Source organism: Thalia democratica, chromosome 2 (genome assembly GCF_965202585.1).
Source record: "Thalia democratica chromosome 2, ktThaDemo2.hap1.1, whole genome shotgun sequence".
NCBI lineage: Eukaryota > Metazoa > Chordata > Thaliacea > Salpida > Salpidae > Thalia > Thalia democratica.
In genome coordinates, this window is record NC_139166.1 from 67,943,645 (window position 1) to 67,967,142 (window position 23,498).

The window sequence follows — 23,498 nt, forward strand, 5'->3', positions numbered from 1 at the left end:
CCTGATTCTATAGACTATGATGAAGGAATACTTTTAAATGAATTATCGACTGCGTCAGACCCAAATAATTTGGGTTCAATGAACCACATGCTGCAAAGCATACTGGGAATCACTTCTGAGCATCTTATAGCTAATGGGGTAAACAAGGAGCTGTTAAATAAATATTTGACTGTCCCTATGAATAAAAATGAACATCTGTCCTTCATTAAAGAAATTAAACAATTCTTCCGCCCCAAAGTTTCTAACATTATAAAAAAAATCGCTCTATTCGGATCTTTAACAATCACCTTTCTAACTACGCTCTTAATAACGTATATCTTTTGTGGATTTACACTTAAAGCTATTATTAAGAGTACCAGAACAAAAACAAAAATAATAAAAATGAAAACCAGAGTTAATGACATTATAATTTGTAGCTCATACTCAATTTCTTTCTCTTCTTCTCCTTCTTCAAATTCTTTTGATTAATGTAAAAGCTCGCTACTTTTATTCTATTTTCTTGTCTTTATTTGGTATATCAATAAAAAAAGAAAAAATTATACAAAAAAATCTTTCTATTCTAAACACTATCTTTGCCATCCTTGACTTGAAGGACCTCTTTCTCATTTTTCTGCATAAGTCTAGATATAAAGAAAAAGATAGCCAAAAATTCTTTTGTTTTCTTTTTACAATAAAACAAGTTTAGTACCAATCCTTACTACATTTATGAATCGTTGATAATTTATTTTTGCTTTCTTTTTGTTACTGTAACTATAAAAAAACATTTGAATTGTCAACAGTCATTAAAAAATAAAAAAAAAAGAGATGAATCTTTTACAAGTAGAAGACCTTGACTTTCTGTTGGACGAAGAACTACCTGAATTAGATCATGAAATGGTTGAAAACTTCTTCCGGCCAATCCAACAAGAAGAAGAGTTTGAAAAGGATAGCGACCTAGGTTATGAAAGCGACGACGAAAATAAGTACACCGAAGAGAGAGAAGCTCCACTGATAGCTCCACCAGTGCCAATCATTGAACAGAATTGGCATCGTTTGAGGGATGACGAAAGGATGTTGGATCCCGAGCTTCTAACAATCCTAATCGACATCATGTTAGAGGCCGAAAGACTGGGAGATAACGTTTTTGAAGAAGTGTATGAGGGCGACTTTTAAAGGAAAGGTATGTGAACATTAATGCTAAATAAAAGATTTTTTTTTTAAATTATAATAGTCATAAAAAAATTAACATGTTTTTTTTTGTTGTTTCTTCCCAAGTATTTTTGTTTCGATAAAAAAAAAATAAAAAAAAATAATAAAAAAAAAATAAATAAAATAAAAATCAATTAAAAAAAAAAAAAAATTATAAAATAAAAATTTATAAACAAAAATATATAAAAAATAAAAAAAAATAAAAAAATAAAAAAACAACTTGTTAACAACTTATTTATCTATATATGTGTGTTTATTTTTTATTATTATTATTTGTTTTTCTGATTTTTTTTGTGTGTACCTTTGACCTAATAAACTACAATAACTCCAGGTAATTAAATAATATTAACATTGATTTGCTTCTATCTATTCACTTTTAACCTTAAGCAATCTAGAATTCAAATCTATTATCAACACGTTTATTTGAGTTGTTACCTTTACACATTTTATTACCGAAATCTATCTGAGTAATTCTTTTGAAATACAAAATTTTAATATGACAACGTTGTATACTTATCGAATTAATTTTTTTTTTGAATGTTTGAACAAGTACATCATTTGAATCAGTTATAAGTTAAACTCAATTTTCTTCTCTCCTTCGTTGTTTAAAATTTTTCATTGTAAACCTGTTTTGTTTCTACAGTAAATCTTTGATTTTCTAATAATACATTTTTCCATTAAATATTAATATTTCTTAACTAAACAAAATAGAAAAATAAAAAACATTGTTAAAATTGTTATTGGTACTTTAAATTTATTTGCATTTATCATCTCAACCCTCCGACAACTTGATAATGTACCATTTTTTTTTTTAGAAAGATTAAAGTTATAAATTTGAACATTTTTTTTTTCAAGCATGATAAACCCGCTCTAATTCCTTATTATTCTTTTCTTTCAAAAGTTATTTTACACTTAGACATTTTAAGTTAATTTTCGTCCCCTTAATAATAGTTTTTTCTCATAAGTTTTTTTTTTACAAGTTGATAAAATTTTTTTTTAGTAAAAGAAAAAAAAAAAAAAAAGAAAAACATAAGTCGATGTAGGACACTTGTGCAAAATCTTATTTTGCCTTGTGTCCAAATTTTTATAATTTAAAGGAATTAATGTTTTTCACTTGATATTATATTTTTTTCCTTAAAAAAGAAAACATTGAATAAAAACAGTAAAACTGTTTTCCAAAAAAAAAAAAAACATTTTTCACAAACAAAATAAGTGCTAGTTAAAATGATTGTTGTCTTTGATTTCTTGATTAAACTGGAAATTGCTGTTCATGGGTGTGGCTAAGGGAAAATGAGAGAATAAAATGAGAGATCAAGTGATCTACAGTCCAAAGTCCAGGAAAATGAGAGAATCAAATGAGAGATCGCGTGATTTATGGAAAATTCTAGAAAAAGAATTCAAAATCTATAAATACGCCCGATCAGAGCATGAAGCGGGCAATCCACCACGAAACAAGCAAGAAGCGACACTCTGCTCCGCAAAAGAAATAACATCGTCAATCTTCAAGCAAGAAGATTTCAACAACCATCTAATCGAAGAAGCCCACACATTCTGTGGCATCGAGAATTTCAGTAAACACTCTAAGTTGGACTCAACGATCGAGTCACAGCGTTCAATCAAGTTAAAGTATACATTCATCTCAGCAAGTAAACCCACACAGACTGGGCGCCAACCTTAGCTACACTTCAACGAACAAGTTGTTTTCATACTGTTTGACTCTATCGTATTGTTTATATATTCATATTATCATATATACTCACTATTGTATTTGCATTGTAATATTTATATATATTTATATCACCGCATTTATTCACTATTGTATTTGTATTGTAATAATTATACATATTGATATCATCGTGCTTATTTATTATCGTATTTATCGCCGCTCTGCTTACGGAAAGGAAAGGAAACAGACCACGCTACGTCTAGCCAGATTCTGCAAACGAGACGGACCAACGTCGAGTGCCAGAAGCTGAGCGAACGGAGACCAGTGACACGCCAAAGGGGGAATCCGGAGCGCGTTTCCTTCTATTTGTTAACATTAAGTGTCTAAACTTATTGTGAGCTGTCATTGCGTATTTGTACATAATAAACCAACATTATTTAGTTTCATTTTATTTAGTCAAATAATTATATAATTATGTCCTTAAAACCCTTAAAAAAGGCATTAGTCCTGAAGGTAACCAGAACTCGGTCCAGAACCGAGATAAGTTGTTCCGAGACTACTGCTAACCTGGAATCCGATGAGATTGTTGAGACTGAAACCGAGGCAATTGCGAAGGAAACCAGTGAGGCTCCTAGTCTGGGTAACAATAATATAAATGAGTGTTGGAATGAATTTGAGAGTGTGTTTGGTAGCACAGTGTTTTATCATGCACCAATTAAAATTTTAAATAAAAAAGATCAAAAACTAAAAGCTAAACCTTGGATTTCAAAGGGGATTATTGTTTCAATTAAAAAGAAAAATCTAATGTTTAAGTCTGCCATCAAAGATAAAACAAAAAAATTTTCAATTACATTCAAAAAATATAGAAATATTCTGAATCGAGTTATTGTACGATCTAAAATACTTTACTTTAAACAGGTTGTAAACAAAAACAAAACAAACAGTAAAAAGTTGTGGAAAATAATTAACAATATTGTTGCTACTAAGCCTATCTCTCATTCAAAAATCAATGGTGTGCTTGATGTGCATGGTAATGTTGTTGTTGAACCAAAAAAAAAAGGTAATGTTATGAATAAAAATTTTGTGTCAATTGCTGATGATTTAATTGAAAAAAGAACACATGTTGCTTGTGATTATGATGAGTTTTCAATAGGTTCTGTAAAAAATGGTTTTGTTTTTAAGAATATATCAGCGAGCGAAATTGAAAATTATATTAAAACAATGAACCCTAACAAGAGTGTGCGTTCTGATGTCCCTAGTATTCGTTTTGTGAAGTTTAGTGCAAAAATAATTTCTCCCTACCTTTCTATGTTGTATAATAGTTGTGTTGAGTATGGTGTGTTTCCTAATTCTCTTAAACATGCTGAGGTAGTGCCGATTTATAAAAATGGTAAAAAAAAAACAATGTAGATAATTATAGACCTATTTCTCTTTTGTCTCCTTTTTCTAAAATTTTTGAGTCATTGGTGTGTGAGAGACTGAGTGGTTATTTTCTGTCAAATAATTTACTGCACTGCAAACAATGTGGGTTTAGAAAAATAGTACGACTGAGTTAGCAGTAAATCAGATTGTTGAGGAACTAATTGAGGCTGGTGAAAAAAAAAGGTAAATTGTTCTGTTTTTTTGGATCTTGCTAAAGCTTTTAACACTGTTAACCATAAAATTCTAATATCAAAACTTAAATGTTATAATATAAAATGCTCAATGTTAAATTTTATTGAAAGTTATTTAAAAGATAGAAGTCAGTCTACTGTTGTAAATAATGTTGTTTCTGAGCGTGAAATTTTGAATGTTGGGATACCTCAGGGTTCTTGTTTTGGTCCATTGTTGTTTCTTGTATATATAAATGACATATTTTCAGCTACAAATATTAAATTGAGATTGTTTGCAGACGATGCTTGTCTGAGTTATCAACATTGTGATATTGACCATGTTAATGTTGTTATAAATATGGAGTTGAAGAAAATTGATGAATGGCTGTGTAAAAATAGATTGTTTATTAATTATTCAAAGACTAAGTTTTTGCTGTTTAATAGAACTGCAAAAAAGAATGAATTCAGTGTTAAGGTAAATGGTTTTGTGATTGAGCAGAGTGAAAATATTAAACACTTAGGTGTGGTATTAGACGATAATTTAAATTGGAAGGCACATTTAAAGTACCTTAAGTCTAAGCTTTCAAGAAGTTGTTTTATGATGTCAAAATTGAGATATTATTTGGATACGAGTACTTTGAAAATGGTGTATTATAGTTTGTTTTATCCTCATATCCTGTATTGTATATCTGTTTGGGGTGGTGCTGCTAGTTGGCATTTGAAACCAATTGTTTGTATGCAAAAAAGAATTGTAAGATATGTTTGTCGCGTACCTGCACTGACTCCTACAAATTCATTGTTTTTAAAAACTGGTATACTGAAATTTAATGAGGTGTTTAATTTGCAAGTTTGTAAGTTGATGCTGAATACTTTGAGAGGATTTGAGGTTGACCACAGTTGTTTTACTCCAGTAAGTATGGTTCATACACACTATACAAGACATTCAAAAAATAATAATTTTGTTATTGAAAGACCTAGAACACAACTTGGCCTAAACTCCTTCAAGTATTTGGGCCCTAAGTTGTGGTCTAGTGTTCCAAAAATTTTTAAAAACTTAAAAAAAGATCAGTTTAAATATAGTTACAAAAAATTCTTGTTGAGCCAGTATTCTGAGTAGGTTTAGAGTGCTGTGGTTGAATATTTTGTGTTGCATGCAGATTTTGATTAATTACTTTTGGTTGTTATTTTTATCTGTTTCTCTATTATATGTATGGTCAATTTTGTTTGTGTCTACTCTGATCATGATTAGCTGGTTTTGGTCTGTTGATGGGGAAATATATTGTATGGTTGTGCGTGATTGTTTTTTTTTTGCTACTATCCAGTTTTTATTATATTTTTGTAATATTTATTTGTTAGCTGTATATATTAATTATTATTGCATAAATGATTTTTTTTTCTCTCTTCTGACTTTTATTAGACTAAAATTAATTCCACCAATACAAGTTTCAGAAACTACATTTTTCTTAATAGTTTTTGTTTAATTTTTATTTATTTATTTTTATTTTTTTTCTAATTTAGCTTAATTTTTAGATTTTTTTTTCCTGAGTACCGTTTTAGTAAATTAGTTAATTATCAAGCTTTAAGATAGTTATTTAATGCTAATGTATTCATTATAATACTAGTTTTATGCATTTGCTCAACAGCTGATTGTGAGTTCACTTTGGTGGCGGTGATCACATGATTGGATTGTTGGTGTGATTTTTTTGGTTTACTATCATTTCTAACTCGCTATCATTTCTAACCTGATCATTTCTAACCCGATCACTTCTAACCCGATCATTTCTAACCCGATCACTTCTAACCCGATCACTTCTAACCCGATCATTTCTAACCCGATCACTTCTAACCCGATCACTTCTAACCCGATCATTTCTAACCCGATCATTTCTAACCCGATCACTTGTAACCCGATCATTTCTAACCCGATCACTTGTAACCCGATCATTTCTAACCCGATCATTTCTAACCCAATCACTTCTAACCCGATCATTTCTAACCCGATCATTTCTAACCCGATCATTTCTAACCCGATCACTTCTAACCCGATCATTTGTAACAAGATCATTTCTAACACAATCACTTCTAACCCAATTAAACCCGATCATTTCTAACCCGATCATTTCTAACCCGATCATATCTAACCCGATCATTTCTAACCCGATCGTTTCTAACCCGATCATATCTAAACCGAAATTTATTTAGCCGATCTGTATTAATATATTAAATTATTATTTTTTAAAGATAAGGATTTGTTTAAAAAAAATAATCTCAACAAAATTGTTTTTTTTTTGAAGTATAGTTTATTTTGTTTAAAATAAAACCTAATGTTCAGATAGCTTTTGTTAAAAATTAATTGTTGATATTAATTGGTTCATTTATTGTTTTGACAATAAGGTTTAGAATTAGGTTATTAATCAAGTGTAGTTAATTAGTTTTAAAAAGCATTAGGAGAAGTATAAGTCTTTTGTATTCTAAAGATTGAATATTAAGTTTTGATAGTCGTCAACGTAAGAAATATAATGAGTATCGCAGCGATTAAAGTATTCTGTACTTTCTTTTGAAACGATTCTATATGGTTAATATATTTTTTTAAGTGTAGAAACCAAATTACCAATTTACCTCCAAATTCAAGGAAAATTTATATGAAATACAACTATTTAAAAATATTAATATCAGCGTTTATGAAACTTTAAATAATACAGTTAATAAAGTTTAGTAATTGTAATTATAATGGTGGTTTCTTTTAAAACTAATATCATTAAATTCTAAGTTCTTTAAACGAAAGTGTATACTGTTTAATACAAAGCCAAAAGTAGAGGTAGAAGGCTTTTAAAATATTCAGAACTTGTCATTTACTCGAACTTTAATTTAATTTTAATTCTGAAATCAACTGGTAAATTGTATATAAAGATTAACTGTAATTAAGTTATATTTAGTTATAATAAACTTAACTATGAAAGTTTAGTGTCGAAAACTTATTACAACGCATTTTAACTTTTTCTTTTGAAATAAAGTTTATGTAGGGCAAAATAAACTTACATTTTTCATAAAAATTTATAAGTTTTCAAAATTTAAACTTGCAAAAACACGATTATTCTCACGATTAATAGTAAATATTTCTAAAATAATTTTCTTGATATCTTTTGAAAGTTATTGTTTTACATGTTTTCAAAAACACAAAAACTTTAGATTATTTAGCGATCATTATATTTGAAATGTAAGTATAAATTATTAGATAAGACTATATAACTTAAAAACTTATAACAAAATAGTAAAACCAGTTTGTATTGTGAAACCTATTATATAGGTTTAAATTTTTAATAAAGAAAAAACTCATCATATTTATAGAAATTTAGAGGTGCAAAAGACTACTATAAAGAATAAAGTCAATAGACTACAAGCTAGCTTTACTGTAATGAATAAAAAATAAATATGTTTTGTGTAATAATCGTCTGGAAAAATATTTGATTAAAACAAACAAAGAACTTAATGGAGATTTTATAAAAATCTGCTTATAATTATAATTAATTCAACTATAATTAATTTATTACTCTATTTAAAAATGTTTTATTTTTAATACTTATTTTGTTTTTACTTACGTTATTTCAACTGCTCATAATAAAGTAATTTGAAAGAAGTGTTTGTCAATAAAAGTACTAATTTAAGTCGCAATTAAAACATAGGCGAGATTTAATTACCCTCGAACTTGTTATACAAATAAACTTGTCTGTTTAACTGTTAGTGTTAAACAATTATTTTTGCTCTAAAACTAAGTAGGAATTTATTAATGATGTGAAATCCAGACGGTCAATCGACATAACAACTTTTGCGGTTTAGTTATATGACATACCTGTTTTAATAGCTAGTTTCTATTAAAAACCATGCTTTTCCACTTAATATAATAAAAGTTTTTAGCTTTTCCTAATGTTTGTTTGAATTCAATTATCTTAATAGGCCTATGCAAGTTTCATAACAATTTGTATAAGTTATTAAGATGAAACTTAAAACTACCCTACTATAAAAGGTTAATACAATAGTAAGCAATAACAAAACATTTACGTAAGACTTTCAATGCAGTTTTTAAACCGTAATATAAAAGTTTTTGTATCTGAATATTACAATTGTAAGAGTTTACTTTTTAAAATTTGCTTATGTTAAAACTGTTTTAGTAACATTAATTACAATAAGATCCAACTAAGATATAATTATTACTGCTTATATTAAAATTTTACAAAAAAGAGTTCAAAATACTTTAAGGTAAACAATTTAGTAAATTGTATATGACTAACGAAAAACGTCTCTTAAAGTGTATTGAAAAAAACAAAACAAAATAATAGAAAAAAACTAAAAATATGTGTAGGATAATGAGGTAATAAAAATATATTAAGATTATATTAAATTAATTTAATATTAAAATTAAAATTTATACTAAAAATATTTTTACGTTACGCAATAAAATCATTATGTTTAAAGTAAGTAAAAGTTTAATTTTTTTATTAATATTTTAATAACTTCATTAAGACTAGTTTGTTTTTGCATGAAATCCAGATAAAAAAGTTAAAACGTAACATAAGTAAATGGGTTAGAAACGATCGGGTTAGAAATGATCGGGTTTAATCGGGTTAGAAATGATCGGGTTAGAAATGATCGGGTTTAATCGGGATAGAAGTGATTGGGTAAGAAATGATCTTGTTAGAAATGATCGGGTTAGAAGTGATCGGGTTAGAAATGATCGGGTAAGAAATGATCGGGTTAGAAATGATCGGGTTAGAAGTGATCGGGTTAGAAGTGATTGGGTTAGAAGTGATCGGGTTAGAAATGATCGGGTTAGAAGTGATCGGGTGAGAAGTGATCGGGTTAGAAGTGATCGGGTTAGAAATGATAGCGGGTTAGAAATGATCGGCTCCCGATTTTTTTGTTGTAGCGCCGGTGAACACTTACTTAGGGATTTAAGCTTCATGATTTTCCCACACTTTGTGGTTTTTAGTGTTGAGATTTTAGCCTTGTGAGTGTTCTCCAAATGGCGTGTCACCAGAGGCTTTTTATTTGTTTAAAAGATAGTTTTTTGTTTATTTTATTTTTGGATAGTTAAAGTTAAATATTAATGGGGCAGGTAAAATTACATATGAAGTAACACACTCACTTTTCCCCAGAAAACGTTTATTGTTGCAAGGGGTAGAGTTTGAGTCTGATGTTTTTTTACCATAAAAAAAAAAAAATTTGTTGAAGTTGAAATAAAAAGAGCGCATCTTTATAAGTACTTTCAATTAATTTTGATAAATTTAACAGCTTTTGTATAAGCTTATATGTGTAAAATGACAAGCTTACAAATTTTTGAAGCGAAAAAGCTAAGCTTAGTTTATGAAAGGAATTACGCTAAAAATAAAAAAAAACTGCTAATTAAAACTGAATATTTGAAAAGCATATAACGACACAGAGAGTTAGTATTCAGAAAACAACTTTGTACAAAAAATTAGGTTTTAATGCAATAAAAACTAGCCATCAGAAACATCTGAGAAGCCTTAATGTTACAACAGCACGTCAACACAAAAAATGACTGTAGTTTATAAATGTTTTTAGACATTCTCAGTCAACCGAAGCTTGTGGTCTGATGATCGCATTGATATGATCAAGCCTTATGTTAAACTTGAGCTTGTCTCACGGCATACGAAAATCCAGGCTTCTGCTCGGCTGACTTTCACCGCTTATTTTTGTTGATTGTATTAAATACTAGCGTACCAGCTGTCTTGCCTAGTTGACAATGTATTGAATGTTGCACAGCAAAAAACAATGCTTACGTCAATGATCATTACCCTCAAAAGGTTGTTTCATGTTTGCATCATTTATACAGCGTTTGTAGATTAATCGAGGCTTTTGCTATGTAGACTTCGCCAATCTTTTCATTAATCGTATTCAATACGAGCGTACCAGCTATCTTGCCTAGTTGACAATGTATTGAATGTTGCACGGCAAAAGACAATGCTGACGTCACTGATCAATACCAGCTAACGGTGAAAGCATAACAAACCGTTTGTAGATAGAAGACTGCAATATTTTCGGTTGTGACTGACTGATGAGTCCTAATGAGGACGAAACCGGTCTTTGCACGGCAAAAGACAATGCTGACGTCACTGATCAATACCAGCTAACGGTGAAAGCATAACAAACCGTTTGTAGATAGAAGACTGCAATATTTTCGGTTGTGACTGACTGATGAGTCCTAATGAGGACGAAACCGGTCTCAGTCTACCGAAGCTTGTGGTCTGATGATCGAGTTGGTATGATAAAATTTTGTGAACTTTGTATATTTTTAAAGTTTGCTGATTTTTATTAAAAATGTTATCTAATTTTTTGTTAGTTTTACTTTTGTGTGTAATCAGATTGTCTGATCAGATGTACCATTTGTATCAACATATTTCCTACAAAACTATTTTTGCTCAAGAATGCTAGTTTTTGATTTTTCAAAAAGACAATTCTGAGTTAATATTTGATAAGTAAAAATAATTAAACTCTACAAAATGCGAGTAAAAATAAAACTTAAAAAACTACGAAGTGTGCGAATGTGACGTAACATTTTCATTACACCAAAGGTTTATATAGCAACAAAATAAGTATTAAGCTACATATTCTAAAACAGTCATATATTTTAGTTACCATAACTAGTTAAAAAAAATTTTTTAAATGGCAACTGCTTACGTTTGTTAGTTATCAATGATACTAAAATTATAATAAAATATAAATCACTTATTAAACTAATTTTATTTTTGTAAAGTTATCTATGATTTATAAACATACAAGTTTTGTAGAAGATCAAATTATATTTAAACCTACTTTTTATGGGTAGCTGTCCAAATTTGCAAAAGCGTACAAAATTGCACGAATATACTTTTGCACGAGCAGAAAATTTTGCACGGACACTTTTTGGTACAAGTTAGATTTAAAAATCTAAACATTTTTTTTAAATTTTAATTTTAACTAAAAAATATTTTTATTTAAATTAAAATTTTATTATTTTTAATCTAGTTTTTTTTTACTATCACTGTTACCCCTGTCCCTTACCCTTGGTCGGTAAAGTTATTTTATTTTTTTTAGTATCACTGTTACCCCTAACACTTATCTTCGGTTATTAGCTTTTATTTATTTTAATTTTTATTAAATTCATTTCTATCAGTAGTTTAAAAAAAAAAAATTTTACCACTTCTACCCCTAACTTTTACCCTCGGTCAGTAACTTTTCTTTTATTTTTTAATTAATTTATCCTTTAGTTTTTTTCTCTGTTTTTCTAATTTTAATTTTTTTGTTATTTTGCACTTTCGTGCAAAAATGTAATTCGTGCAAACCCTGGTGCAAAATTATCTTAGTGCAATTTTGTTTCCTCGTGAAAATTTGTCTTCGTGCAATTTTATTCTCATGCAAGTTAGTCCCCTCATGCAATTTTGACTTCGTGCAATTTTGACCCGTTCCCCTACTTTATATTAGCGAGCAAACTATATTTGTTTTGCAAAGCTTCAAGTATATGTTAATACAAAGTTAGTAAATTTTTCCATATTCTTAAATTGATTAATTTTATTATATCTTAACACAGTTTAGTCAAAACGTTATTTGAATAAAGTACAATAGTCAACCTCAGTTTAAAGCGAACTTTTTCTGTGGATGGTAATTTGTACGTGGAAAAGCATAATTGATTGCTACCAAAGACCGGCGAAAAATTTATTTCTTCACTACAAATTTGAAAAACAAGATAGTTCCTTTTGTTTTAGGCCTTTACTATAATTGGTACTACATTTAAGTTTATTACGGCTCCATGTTATTTTCAATTGCACTTTGTTTTATAAATATGAACACTTGCAAAAGTTTATGTTCTAATTCGTTTATGGTCACAATAAAAATTAATTCTTAAGTAAAAAAAAAATATTTTAACTTTGTTTTTAATTTGTTTTCTGCTTTAAGAATTTATTAAAGTCGATGATTTGTTTATTTTGCATAAAAAAATAAATTTAATTGTTAATGTTGCTTGCATAGATATCAAAATATTGAAACTAAGTTCTTGTGTATGTAGCTTGATTTTTTTTTCAGCAAGACATTCTTTTTTTTGTTCGCTTTTAAGAATAAATTAACTAAAACAAATTCTATTTATGTATTGTCCAGTTAAAAATATTGTTCAAACTTAATTCATTGAATAAACAATAATATATAAGTATTTATTATTTATAAACTTGTATTGTATTTACATTATAAGCAGCTTAAATTTTTAGGATTCAAATTATTAAAATATTCGAATTCAGATTCAGATCCAGATCCGGATTCGGCCGAATTTTAGTTTGAAAATAAGATTCGGATTCGACCGAATCCTAATTTATAATAAACTCAAATTGAGATCTTGCCGAATCCAAAATATTTGGATTCGGTAAATCACTACTTTTTACAATCATACTTAAATACAAAACTGCACAGCACTATCATCAAAACAGCTTCTGCAACATAACTTTTATTTGTTTATTTTGTTGCTAATACAATACATCACGTTTACCTACTTTAAAAAGCCCAGTTTTATAGTGTACACTATAAACAAAAGTGTTGCATTACTTATACACAAAATTTCGTTAAGTTAGTATGGAAAACATGTTAGAATAAATAACTTTTGAAGCTAGTAATACGGTTGTACGGCGCAGTCTATGTATATTTTTGGTTTTACTCAGGATTTCCTAAAGTTACTGATGTTGCTCATTTGAGGTTATTTAATAAAAAAATATTACAGTTTGTAAAATGAAATAAGTAATTAACAAGTAAAGAGACAATATCTGTTAAGGGAGTTATTTTTATTTAATTTTATTATTCAAGCTTGGGATGGTGAAATAAATTTGTGAAACCCTGACTAAATCTAGCTTTTGGTGTAAAAAAAATTTAAGACAAAGTAATTTTTTATAAAATATAATTTATTTACGTCTATTTATAAAACTTCTCATCGTTTATAAACTTATAGCTATTACCTTTTTTTACTATACATGGTTATAAAAAGATATCATGTTCCAAGTTTGTTATTCTTTTCTTGATATTTATTCTTAGAAAAGAGTTGTTATTTTCGAGGCAAATAAGGCAGCTTTAATGACCAAAAACTAGCCTGATTACCTTTAAGTTAGTCGGCCTTATTTTGTGAAGATATTTAAAAAGTTTTAATAACTTAAAACTGAAAAAAAATTACCAAAATAAAGTACTTAAAATAAAAATACAGTAACAAAAAATGTTTTTATACACAATTTATAAGAATAGGAAAGATTGAAATATCCAATGTATCTCGTAATACAGGATAAACATAAAAACTAGCCTAAGTTTTGCAAAAAAAAAAAATTCAAACAAGCCTTTTTGTCTGCTTAAGGTTTCAAAAAAGGCTTAATGAGATTGAATAACTCAGAGTTTTAGAAAAACTTAAACTAGTCTGATCATCATGATTAGCCCGAAGGTGTTAAACGTACAATAACAATAAACTTGTTAGAAATCAAACTAATGGTGTTTAACTAAAAATGTAATTAACTTATTCGATTAAGATTTCTCAAAAATTTAAAAAACACAAATTTGATTTACTGTACTTATTTTGCAGAAAACAACGTAACTATGATTGTTTTTATTCCAAAAAAAAATCATAACAGGACTGATTTTCTGATTTTTTAAATTTCTTCTTTTTTAATCCAACAGTTTTGCTTTCAGCAATTCGAAACTAAAATTTTGGCGAAAAATCGATGAGTGAAAATTATAACTTAAAATTAACCATAAACTTTTTGAAATTTTTGTTTTGATAATTTTTTAAAGCACAATTTTTAGATATAAATCAACTCAAACAATTTTTTACGATAACTATTTAATACTTTTTAACTAAAATTTTTATATGAAATTTATGTTAAATTTATATATTTATTCTTTTTATGATTGTTTTTTAAATAAATGACAATTCTAAGTAAATTAAATTAAACAAGCTACAATAAGAGTAAAAAGAACTTTTTTTTTGTGCATACAGCAACAGTAATTAATCAATTTCCTTATTGTACGTAAAATAAAAGAAACTAAATAACTATTTTTGACACTAATAACTGCTATCTACGTTCATTTATTTATTATTTAAAAAGTTTTATTGAGATTATTAATTATAAAAAATTATTCTTATAAAAAAATGATTATCTATAGATTATTTAATTAATAGCAATTTTGTTTTAATTAAAAAAAAATATTTTAAGTGGTAAATTTAAGTACCTTTAAAACATTTTTACAATCAATTTACCTAGTAACACTAAAGCTGTATTTATTTAATAATATTAATGACTTGTTTTTTCGTTTTTTTTTTTTTAATAATTATGTCTTATTGTTATAGAAATTCAATATGATTGAAAAAAAAAAAGATAAAAGTAATCTTAACCTTCTAGATTGCTATAGTTAGTTCTGAAGAATTAAATTTTTGTATTGTTCTAAAGAATTATTTAGACCATCTGAAAATTCATAAAATGAAGACGATAAAAGAGTTTGTTTACTTGAATTACTTAAAAGTTTTATTTTTTCAAATGGAAACAAATAAGTAAAAAAAAAAATATTATTGTTTATAAAAACAAAGTCTGTATAAGCAAGGAAAGATCGCTAAAAAAAGTTGATAACGAAAATAAAACACAATTTAATTGCACTTATAAATACTGTGTTCTTTTTAATTTATATTTAACAATAAAAGTTCTCGACTTTATGATAAGCATAATGATCAATTTAATTTCAAGTTTTATTAACAAAACAATGTTTTACTCGTTTAAACTAAGTCAAACGAGTTCATTAATTAAATGAAATCTTATTTAAGTAAAATCTATTTCCTTTTTGAATAACGTTTTATTCAATTGGTGATTTTTCTGATTTAGTTCAAACGAGTGAAACATTGTTTTCTTAAAAAAATTTAAAACTGAATCGCACTTACAATTAAGCTAACATAAAATTTTTTTTTTAAACTTTTGGTAAGCGTTCTTATGTAGAGTTTATTGAAAAAAAGACACCGAAAAAATTCTATCCAAGGGTTTCGTGTAAAAAAAAACTTTTTGGTAATCGAATCTTACACCACGGATACAATTTAACTTAGAATTTATAAAATTGCAGAGTTTTAGTAGCACAAATATAAACAAGCTTAAAATTTATTTTTTAGACTTTTTCAACTTTTTTTTTTACCTTGAATCAACAAGATATATTAAATTAACTACAAATTACGACGCGTTTTGTTATAAGTAGGAGTGTTGAAAATTAGTAAATACAAAAACTCTTTAAGTATGAACTTTATACGATAAGCAAATAACTTACACACAATATTTTAAAATATCAATATACCAAATGTTTTAAAGTAAAAATTAAAATTCAATTCTTAATAGTTTAAGGTTTTAAGTGAAACATGACAAATCTTCGCAAAGTTTAGGTTAACATATCAGTTGCTAGAATTTTAGCCTCTTTTTTGCCCTTATGTTTGTTATATTGCTAAATTATAAAGCAATGAACTTAATTTTATAAAAAAAAGAAGAAATTTAAACTAAACAAAACTTTTTTCATAAAGCATAAACTTTTTTTTTTTAATAGAAAACATTGGTTTAGGTTTTACTTTATAAAAACTTAATGTTAACTTAAGATATTTTATAAAGTTTTGTTGCTGAACATCAGTGGCGTCGCGTGGTATTTTTTTAGGTGGTGCAGAATTTAAAAAAATATCAATTATTTTAATAAAAATATGTTTTTACTGTCAAGTTTGAAAACAACTGAACTTTTGCTACACCTGAAGATAAGCTTTGCTTTTAAGGGCATAGGGGGGATGAAACAATTTGATCTTATTTTATGTAGTTGTTACTAAGCTACAAGATGCTTTTTACAGATTTTAAAAATTCAGTATATGTTTTAAGATATAGCCGGTCAAAGTCAAAGGCAACAAAAGGTTCATAATGGGAGGCACAAACTAAAACAGTGTTTAAAAAAATGTTTTACCCCCCCTTTATGCCCTTAACATCTACTTTAGAATTATTTTACTGAAATTACTTTATACAGTTTAATCTAACTACAAGTCATCTTTTATCAATATAAAAAATTCTTAAAATTTTTGAGATATGGTAATTCACAGTCAGAGGTACAAATGAATCCTTATTTTTATAATATAAACTCTAACAACAAATAAATCAAATCACTAAAATCATATCTTTTTTTTTAAAGGTTGGCCTCAAAATCTTTAGATGTTTCTTTTATAAAACAAAAAAAAATTGCTAAATTAGATGTATAAAACACCAAGAAAAAAAAGTTATAACAAAAGTTTTTTTTGTATATATAAAAATATATATTGATACTTAAAAATTGAAAACTTCTCTTCAACAAAAGTATAAAGTTTTAAAAAAATTAGGATGAAAAAGTTTAATTAAAAATTGTTTTAAAAATGGTGGAGAATATAGGTTTTCAGTAAAATTGTATTTTTTGCTGTTTTGGTTTGCTCCTTGTATAGTAAACCATTTTACTCTCTGGCTTTGACTGGTTGTAACTAAAAGTTTAATTGGAAATTTCAAGTTTATTAAAGAGTAACTATTAGCTTTCTGAAAAAGTTAAAATAAGAACAACATGTAAAAAAGTGCCTTTACACCCTCCCCCCTTACTCCTCACTAATTTGCACATTTTTTTTTACAAACATTAACATTTTTATTAATTTTTTTTCTAATTTTAATGTTTTTTGTTGGAGGTTTAAAATTCAATATTTTTTTAAGGGTATCTTTTCTTTATTTAATATTTATTTGTTTTTCATTTTGATGACAGTATTTTTTTAGGAGCTCAACTTTTTTAAGTTTAGTTGTGAGGCTGTTGAACTTTTCAAGAATTTTAAAGATAATTTATAAATGTGTAACCATTATAGAAGTAAAAGTTTGGTTAGTTAGTTTTCATGTGGCCATAGGGGTAAAACACTTATTTTTTTATTTTAAATAACCTTGTTATTTTCAGAGTAAAAATTAAAACTGCTTTAGTAAGCCTGAATATTTTTCTAATTTGGTCTGTTTTAATTTATCTTGGGTCATCTTGAGTTTTTAACATTTCTAAGTTATCCTGATTATGAGGCAAGGCAACCATGTTTCAACAATTTTATCTAAAATTTTTGCTTTGTTTATGAAAAAATTAACCCAAAAGTTATATAAAGTAGAGGTAGACTAAATTTTCCTAAAATGTTAAACTACTCTAAGTAATCAAAGTTTCTAAATTAAGGCTATTTACTTTATTTAAATATGTGATTGTTTCAATAATTCCTTTTTTATTTAATATAAATCTAAAATATTTTTCTGTAAGAGTGAACTAGAAGTTTATAATAAACTTCTTAATTTTTTTTTTCAGAACTTGAATTTTATTATTTATTTTATTAACTTTATGATAACAATAATCAGTTATAGTTAAGTTTATGTATGCACATTAAAATAAAAAATCAAATTTTTAAGACTTTGGTGATTTAGGGTTTTTATGTTTTTTTTCAAAATATGCATTTTATGACAAATCATTTAATTAAAGTGATCTGTTAAATTTAAAAAATCATGTGGGTACATAAACTCTAGTTTAATCCTTTGCAGTAGCTTGCTTTGTTTTTATTTTATGTTTACAATAGCTTGTAGATGATACTTAAGCAAGTCATGTTTTAGGGAATTTTCAACTTAGCTTACTTACCGCAAGATATTGATTTTGCGGTAATTCTTGAAGAAATTTTGCTTTTTTGAGTTCATTTGCGGCAGTCAGCTAAGAGTTTGCGGCAGTGAAGTGGGCAAAATGGTCGTTTTCAAAATTGAAGTTTTAAAATAAATTTCGTTCAAAAAATTAACGAAAACGTTATAGATACTTATTTTTTTTCTTAGAAAATTTCAAGGTGGTGCAGTTGCGGCAGTGCAACACCCCACGCGACGCCCCTGCTGAACATTGTACACGTACCCCGACCCTATTTTTTTTTTAATTTACGGTAAAAAATTTCTATCACGATTTTTTTTTATAAATAAGAAAAAAAAATGTTATTTTATAAAAATAAAAGAAACATAATGAGGACATTATGGTACCTATTTGAAAAGTGTTTTTGTATGTTTTTTATTTATTTAAGTTTATTTTTACTCTTTGTTTAAGATCATGTGTTAAATATTTAAAAATTTTTGTTCTAAACTATTCGTTAGTGTGTTTTTTTACGAGAATGTTCTTAAACTTTTTAACTGTTATCATGAGTTTCATTTAAATTTTAAGTAAATCAAAATGTACTAAACTACTGTATATTTCTTGAACGTATTTAATTGTTAAGTCTGTTAAGTTTTTTTTTTAATGATCTTACAATTTTACAAAAAAAAAATTCAATATTAAGTCAGCTAAAATATTTTGTACCAAAAAATGTTTAGTTTCAAAAAGCTTCTATTTTAACAGTATCTGTTATTTTTAAAACAATGTAAATTAGTTTACTGTACTTGACCGAAAACTTACCCGATTTACTTTTTAATGCAATGATTTTCTTTGGGAAAATAATAAATCCAAAAAAAAATTACTTACAACAAAAGTATTGTTTTCTAAAAAAGTAAAACAGTAGAAGCAAACAATCTTACATAAACATAATATGAACGTCAAATTTATCTTATATTAATCAAACTTTCAAAGGTCAAAAGAGGACATGAAAATTTCCATTTTAAAAATTTATAAAAAGTTATTTGTTATGTTTAGTAAATTATTACTAAGCAATCTTTACATTAAAAAAAAAATCATTACTGATAATATATAAACTTTTATTTTAGTTGATAATTGTTATAATTTTGTAAAACTTACTTTTAAAATTTACAATACATACATATTATCATGCAATTGAGGAGGATTAGAAAACCATTTTGTTTTGAATGACAGTTTTTTCTGTTCATCAAAAAACTCAGTACCTTTTCCAACAGAACTTTCTCATACTTCTTCCTTTCTCTTGTATTATGATTTACCCAAGCATTGATAGCTTTTATAATTGTTTCCTTATTTTTCCTAAAAAGGCATCTATATATACGAGTATCAGTCATTTTACGGGTCTAATACCATCTAGGAAAAGTAGGGTTCTGTATTAATTTTTGAAATATAACAAAGTCTATTTCTAAAAACTTTCTGTGATTGACTATGTCATTGAAGTCACTCTTGAAAAATGAACAAAAAGTTTTTTCCAAGTAGAAAATTGTTGCTATTTGATGGAAACATGCAACGTTTTCAATATTTGTATTTTTGTTCAAAAATGATTTATTTCTTTGCTATTGTACAAAATTACTTTGTTTTCTATAAAACTGATAAAAAAAGTTTTGTCTTCTTTTGATAAATTGTCTGAAAATAATTGTTATTTTATTTGTGTAAAGTTTTTATTTAATAATTTTTTTTTTTGAATGTTAAACACTGATAAATTTTGAAAACTATTTGAGCTGCTTCTTTATTCCGTATAGTGCAAACGATAAGAAAATGTTTGAGAAAAATATACTATAGCTTGCACATATATATAGTTGTTTATACTATATATTGCCCAAAAAAATATTTAAATATACCTAACGCACACAAATATATACATATGTAGCTTAAGTTGATCTGATTTTGTTTGTTAAAACACGAAAAAATATTTAAATTACTAATCCAGTTTGTAACAATTGTCAATTAAACATGAAATATTACTCATCTTACAAGTTTATATAGTAACCAAAATAAATTTAACTGTATAACAATATTATATTACATACCAGGGGCGTCGCGTGGGGTGTTGCACTGCCGCAACTGCACCACCTTGAAATTTTCTAAGAAAAAAAATAAGTATCTATAACGTTTTCGTTAATTTTTTGAACGAAATCTATTTTAAAACTTCAATTTTGAAAACGACCATTTTGCCCACTTCACTGCCGCAAACTCTTAGCTGACTGCCGCAAATGAACTCAAAAAAGCAAAATTTCTTCAAGAATTACCGCAAAATCAATATCTTGCGGTAAGTAAGCTAAGTTGAAAATTCCCTAAAACATGACTTGCTTAAGTATCATCTACAAGCTATTGTAAACATAAAATAAAAACAAAGCAAGCTACTGCAAAGGATTAAACTAGAGTTTATGTACCCACATGATTTTTTAAATTTAACAGATCACTTTTATTAAATGATTTGTCATAAAATGCATATTTTGAAAAAAAACATAAAAACCCTAAATCACCAAAGTCTTAAAAATTTGATTTTTTATTTTAATGTGCATACATAAACTTAACTATAACTGATTATTGTTATCATAAAGTTAATAAAATAAATAATAAAATTCAAGTTCTGAAAAAAAAAATTAAGAAGTTTATTATAAACTTCTAGTTCACTCTTACAGAAAAATATTTTAGATTTATATTAAATAAAAAAGGAATTATTGAAACAATCACATATTTAAATAAAGTAAATAGCCTTAATTTAGAAACTTTGATTACTTAGAGTAGTTTAACATTTTAGGAAAATTTAGTCTACCTCTACTTTATATAACTTTTGGGTTAATTTTTTCATAAACAAAGCAAAAATTTTAGATAAAATTGTTGAAACATGGTTGCCTTGCCTCATAATCAGGATAACTTAGAAATGTTAAAAACTCAAGATGACCCAAGATAAATTAAAACAGACCAAATTAGAAAAATATTCAGGCTGACTAAAGCAGTTTTAATTTTTACTCTGAAAATAACAAGGTTATTTAAAATAAAAAAATAAGTGTTTTACCCCTATGGCCACATGAAAACTAACTAACCAAACTTTTACTTCTATAATGGTTACATATTTATAAATTATCTTTAAAATTCTTGAAAAGTTCAACAGCCTCACAACTAAACTTAAAAAAGTTGAGCTCCTAAAAAAATACTGTCATCAAAATGAAAAACAAATAAATATTAAATAAAGAAAAGATACCCTTAAAAAAATATTGAATTTTAAACCTCCAACAAAAAACATTAAAATTAGAAAAAAAATTAATAAAAATGTTAATGTTTGTAAAAAAAAATGTGCAAATTAGTGAGGAGTAAGGGGGGAGGGTGTAAAGGCACTTTTTTACATGTTGTTCTTATTTTAACTTTTTCAGAAAGCTAATAGTTACTCTTTAATAAACTTGAAATTTCCAATTAAACTTTTAGTTACAACCAGTCAAAGCCAGAGAGTAAAATGGTTTACTATACAAGGAGCAAACCAAAACAGCAAAAAATACAATTTTACTGAAAACCTATATTCTCCACCATTTTTAAAACAATTTTTAATTAAACTTTTTCATCCTAATTTTTTTAAAACTTTATACTTTTGTTGAAGAGAAGTTTTCAATTTTTAAGTATCAATATATATTTTTATATATACAAAAAAAACTTTTGTTATAACTTTTTTTTTCTTGGTGTTTTATACATCTAATTTAGCAATTTTTTTTTGTTTTATAAAAGAAACATCTAAAGATTTTGAGGCCAACTTATAAAAAAAAGATATGATTTTAGTGATTTGATTTATTTGTTGTTAGAGTTTATATTATAAAAATAAGGATTCATTTGTACCTCTGACTGTGAATTACCATATCTCAAAAATTTTAAGAATTTTTTATATTGATAAAAGATGACTTGTAGTTAGATTAAACTGTATAAAGTAATTTCAGTAAAATAATTCTAAAGTAGATGTTAAGGGCATAAAGGGGGAGTAAAACATTTTTTTAAACACTGTTTTAGTTTGTGCCTCCCATTATGAACCTTTTGTTGCCTTTGACTTTGACCGGCTATATCTTAAAACATATACTGAATTTTTAAAATCTGTAAAAAGCATCTTGTAGCTTAGTAACAACTACATAAAATAAGATCAAATTGTTTCATCCCCCCTATGCCCTTAAAAGCAAAGCTTATCTTCAGGTGTAGCAAAAGTTCAGTTGTTTTCAAACTTGACAGTAAAAACATATTTTTATTAAAATAATTGATATTTTTTTAAACTCTGCACCACCTAAAAAAAATACCACGCGACGCCACTGTTACATACTATTTATAACCCAGCATATGATAAAAATTTAATTTGCTCAGAGTTACAAAACAAAATTAGCAAACAAATACCTTTATGTAAAACAGCTTTCTTTGCAAATTTTGTACAATTTTATTTTAATTTCAAAATGTTGCATCTTGTTGTATTAACAAAATCTTCCTCTCTTGCATTTTTCTTTAAGTTTTGTAAATTTGAATAATATGTTACAAGTTCTCTACTTCTTCTTATGATTTTTTGGTATTAAACTGGATTTAAATTTTCAAAATCATCTTGAACCTTATTTGCATTTAACATTTTTCGAAATTTATCCGATAAAACTGTAAACATAAATCAATAATGATGAAAAAAAACAAAGAACATTGTGTTTGATAAGCTATTTTTTAGAATTCTTGCTTACTAACAGCCTTAATTTTATTGCTTGATAATACAATTCGTTGATTTAACAAACCAATATTTTTGATAAGAACATTTTTTTAATTAAGGTTTTTTAATAGAGAATTTTCAAATTAATCACTCATTTTAGAATTTGAAAAGTAAATTTAATACTTTCTTTTATATCTGTTCACAATGAATTTTATTAAAACTATTATAATTTTAGTATAATATTTAGTACAGTGTAAAAGTTTTAAATGTTTCTTAAAAATATTTATGTCATAAAGAAGTATAGCAAATGTAAAACAAAACAGTGTAATGACTTTCACTATAAGTTAAGTAGCTTTTAATGACCTTAAGTAAAACTTTGAACTAATAATTTTTAGTTTCTACTAATGAGGTTTTTATTTTTTTTTTACAGTTTTGTTTCAATATTAAAAAAAAATATTTGTAAGTTTAAATTAAATGATTTTCAGTTTTCATTCATAAGAAAAGTTTTGTGATTTGTAACTAATTATTAACCTGCAATAAATAAGATGAAAAAAGTATTGTTGTTAAGTTCGTATATATGATAATTTTAAAATTCTAGACATTAATACCTTATATGTTAGTTTTTAAAAGAATAGTTATATGTGGTTTAACAGTATTTTTATGACTAAAATTTAAA

General features: G+C 26.3%; 1 protein-coding gene across 1 annotated transcript in view; it reads right to left on the reverse strand.

The window, feature by feature from the left end:
* Positions 1 to 3,355: 3,355 nt before the first annotated feature.
* Positions 3,356 to 23,498, reverse strand: part of LOC145828885 (ficolin-2-like) — a 33,866-nt gene continuing 13,723 nt past the window's right edge. Inside the window, exon 7 of the mRNA XM_082936631.1 lies at positions 3,356 to 3,490. Within this exon, the coding sequence (XP_082792757.1) occupies positions 3,356 to 3,490 (135 nt within the window). The remainder of the gene's footprint in view (positions 3,491 to 23,498) is intronic.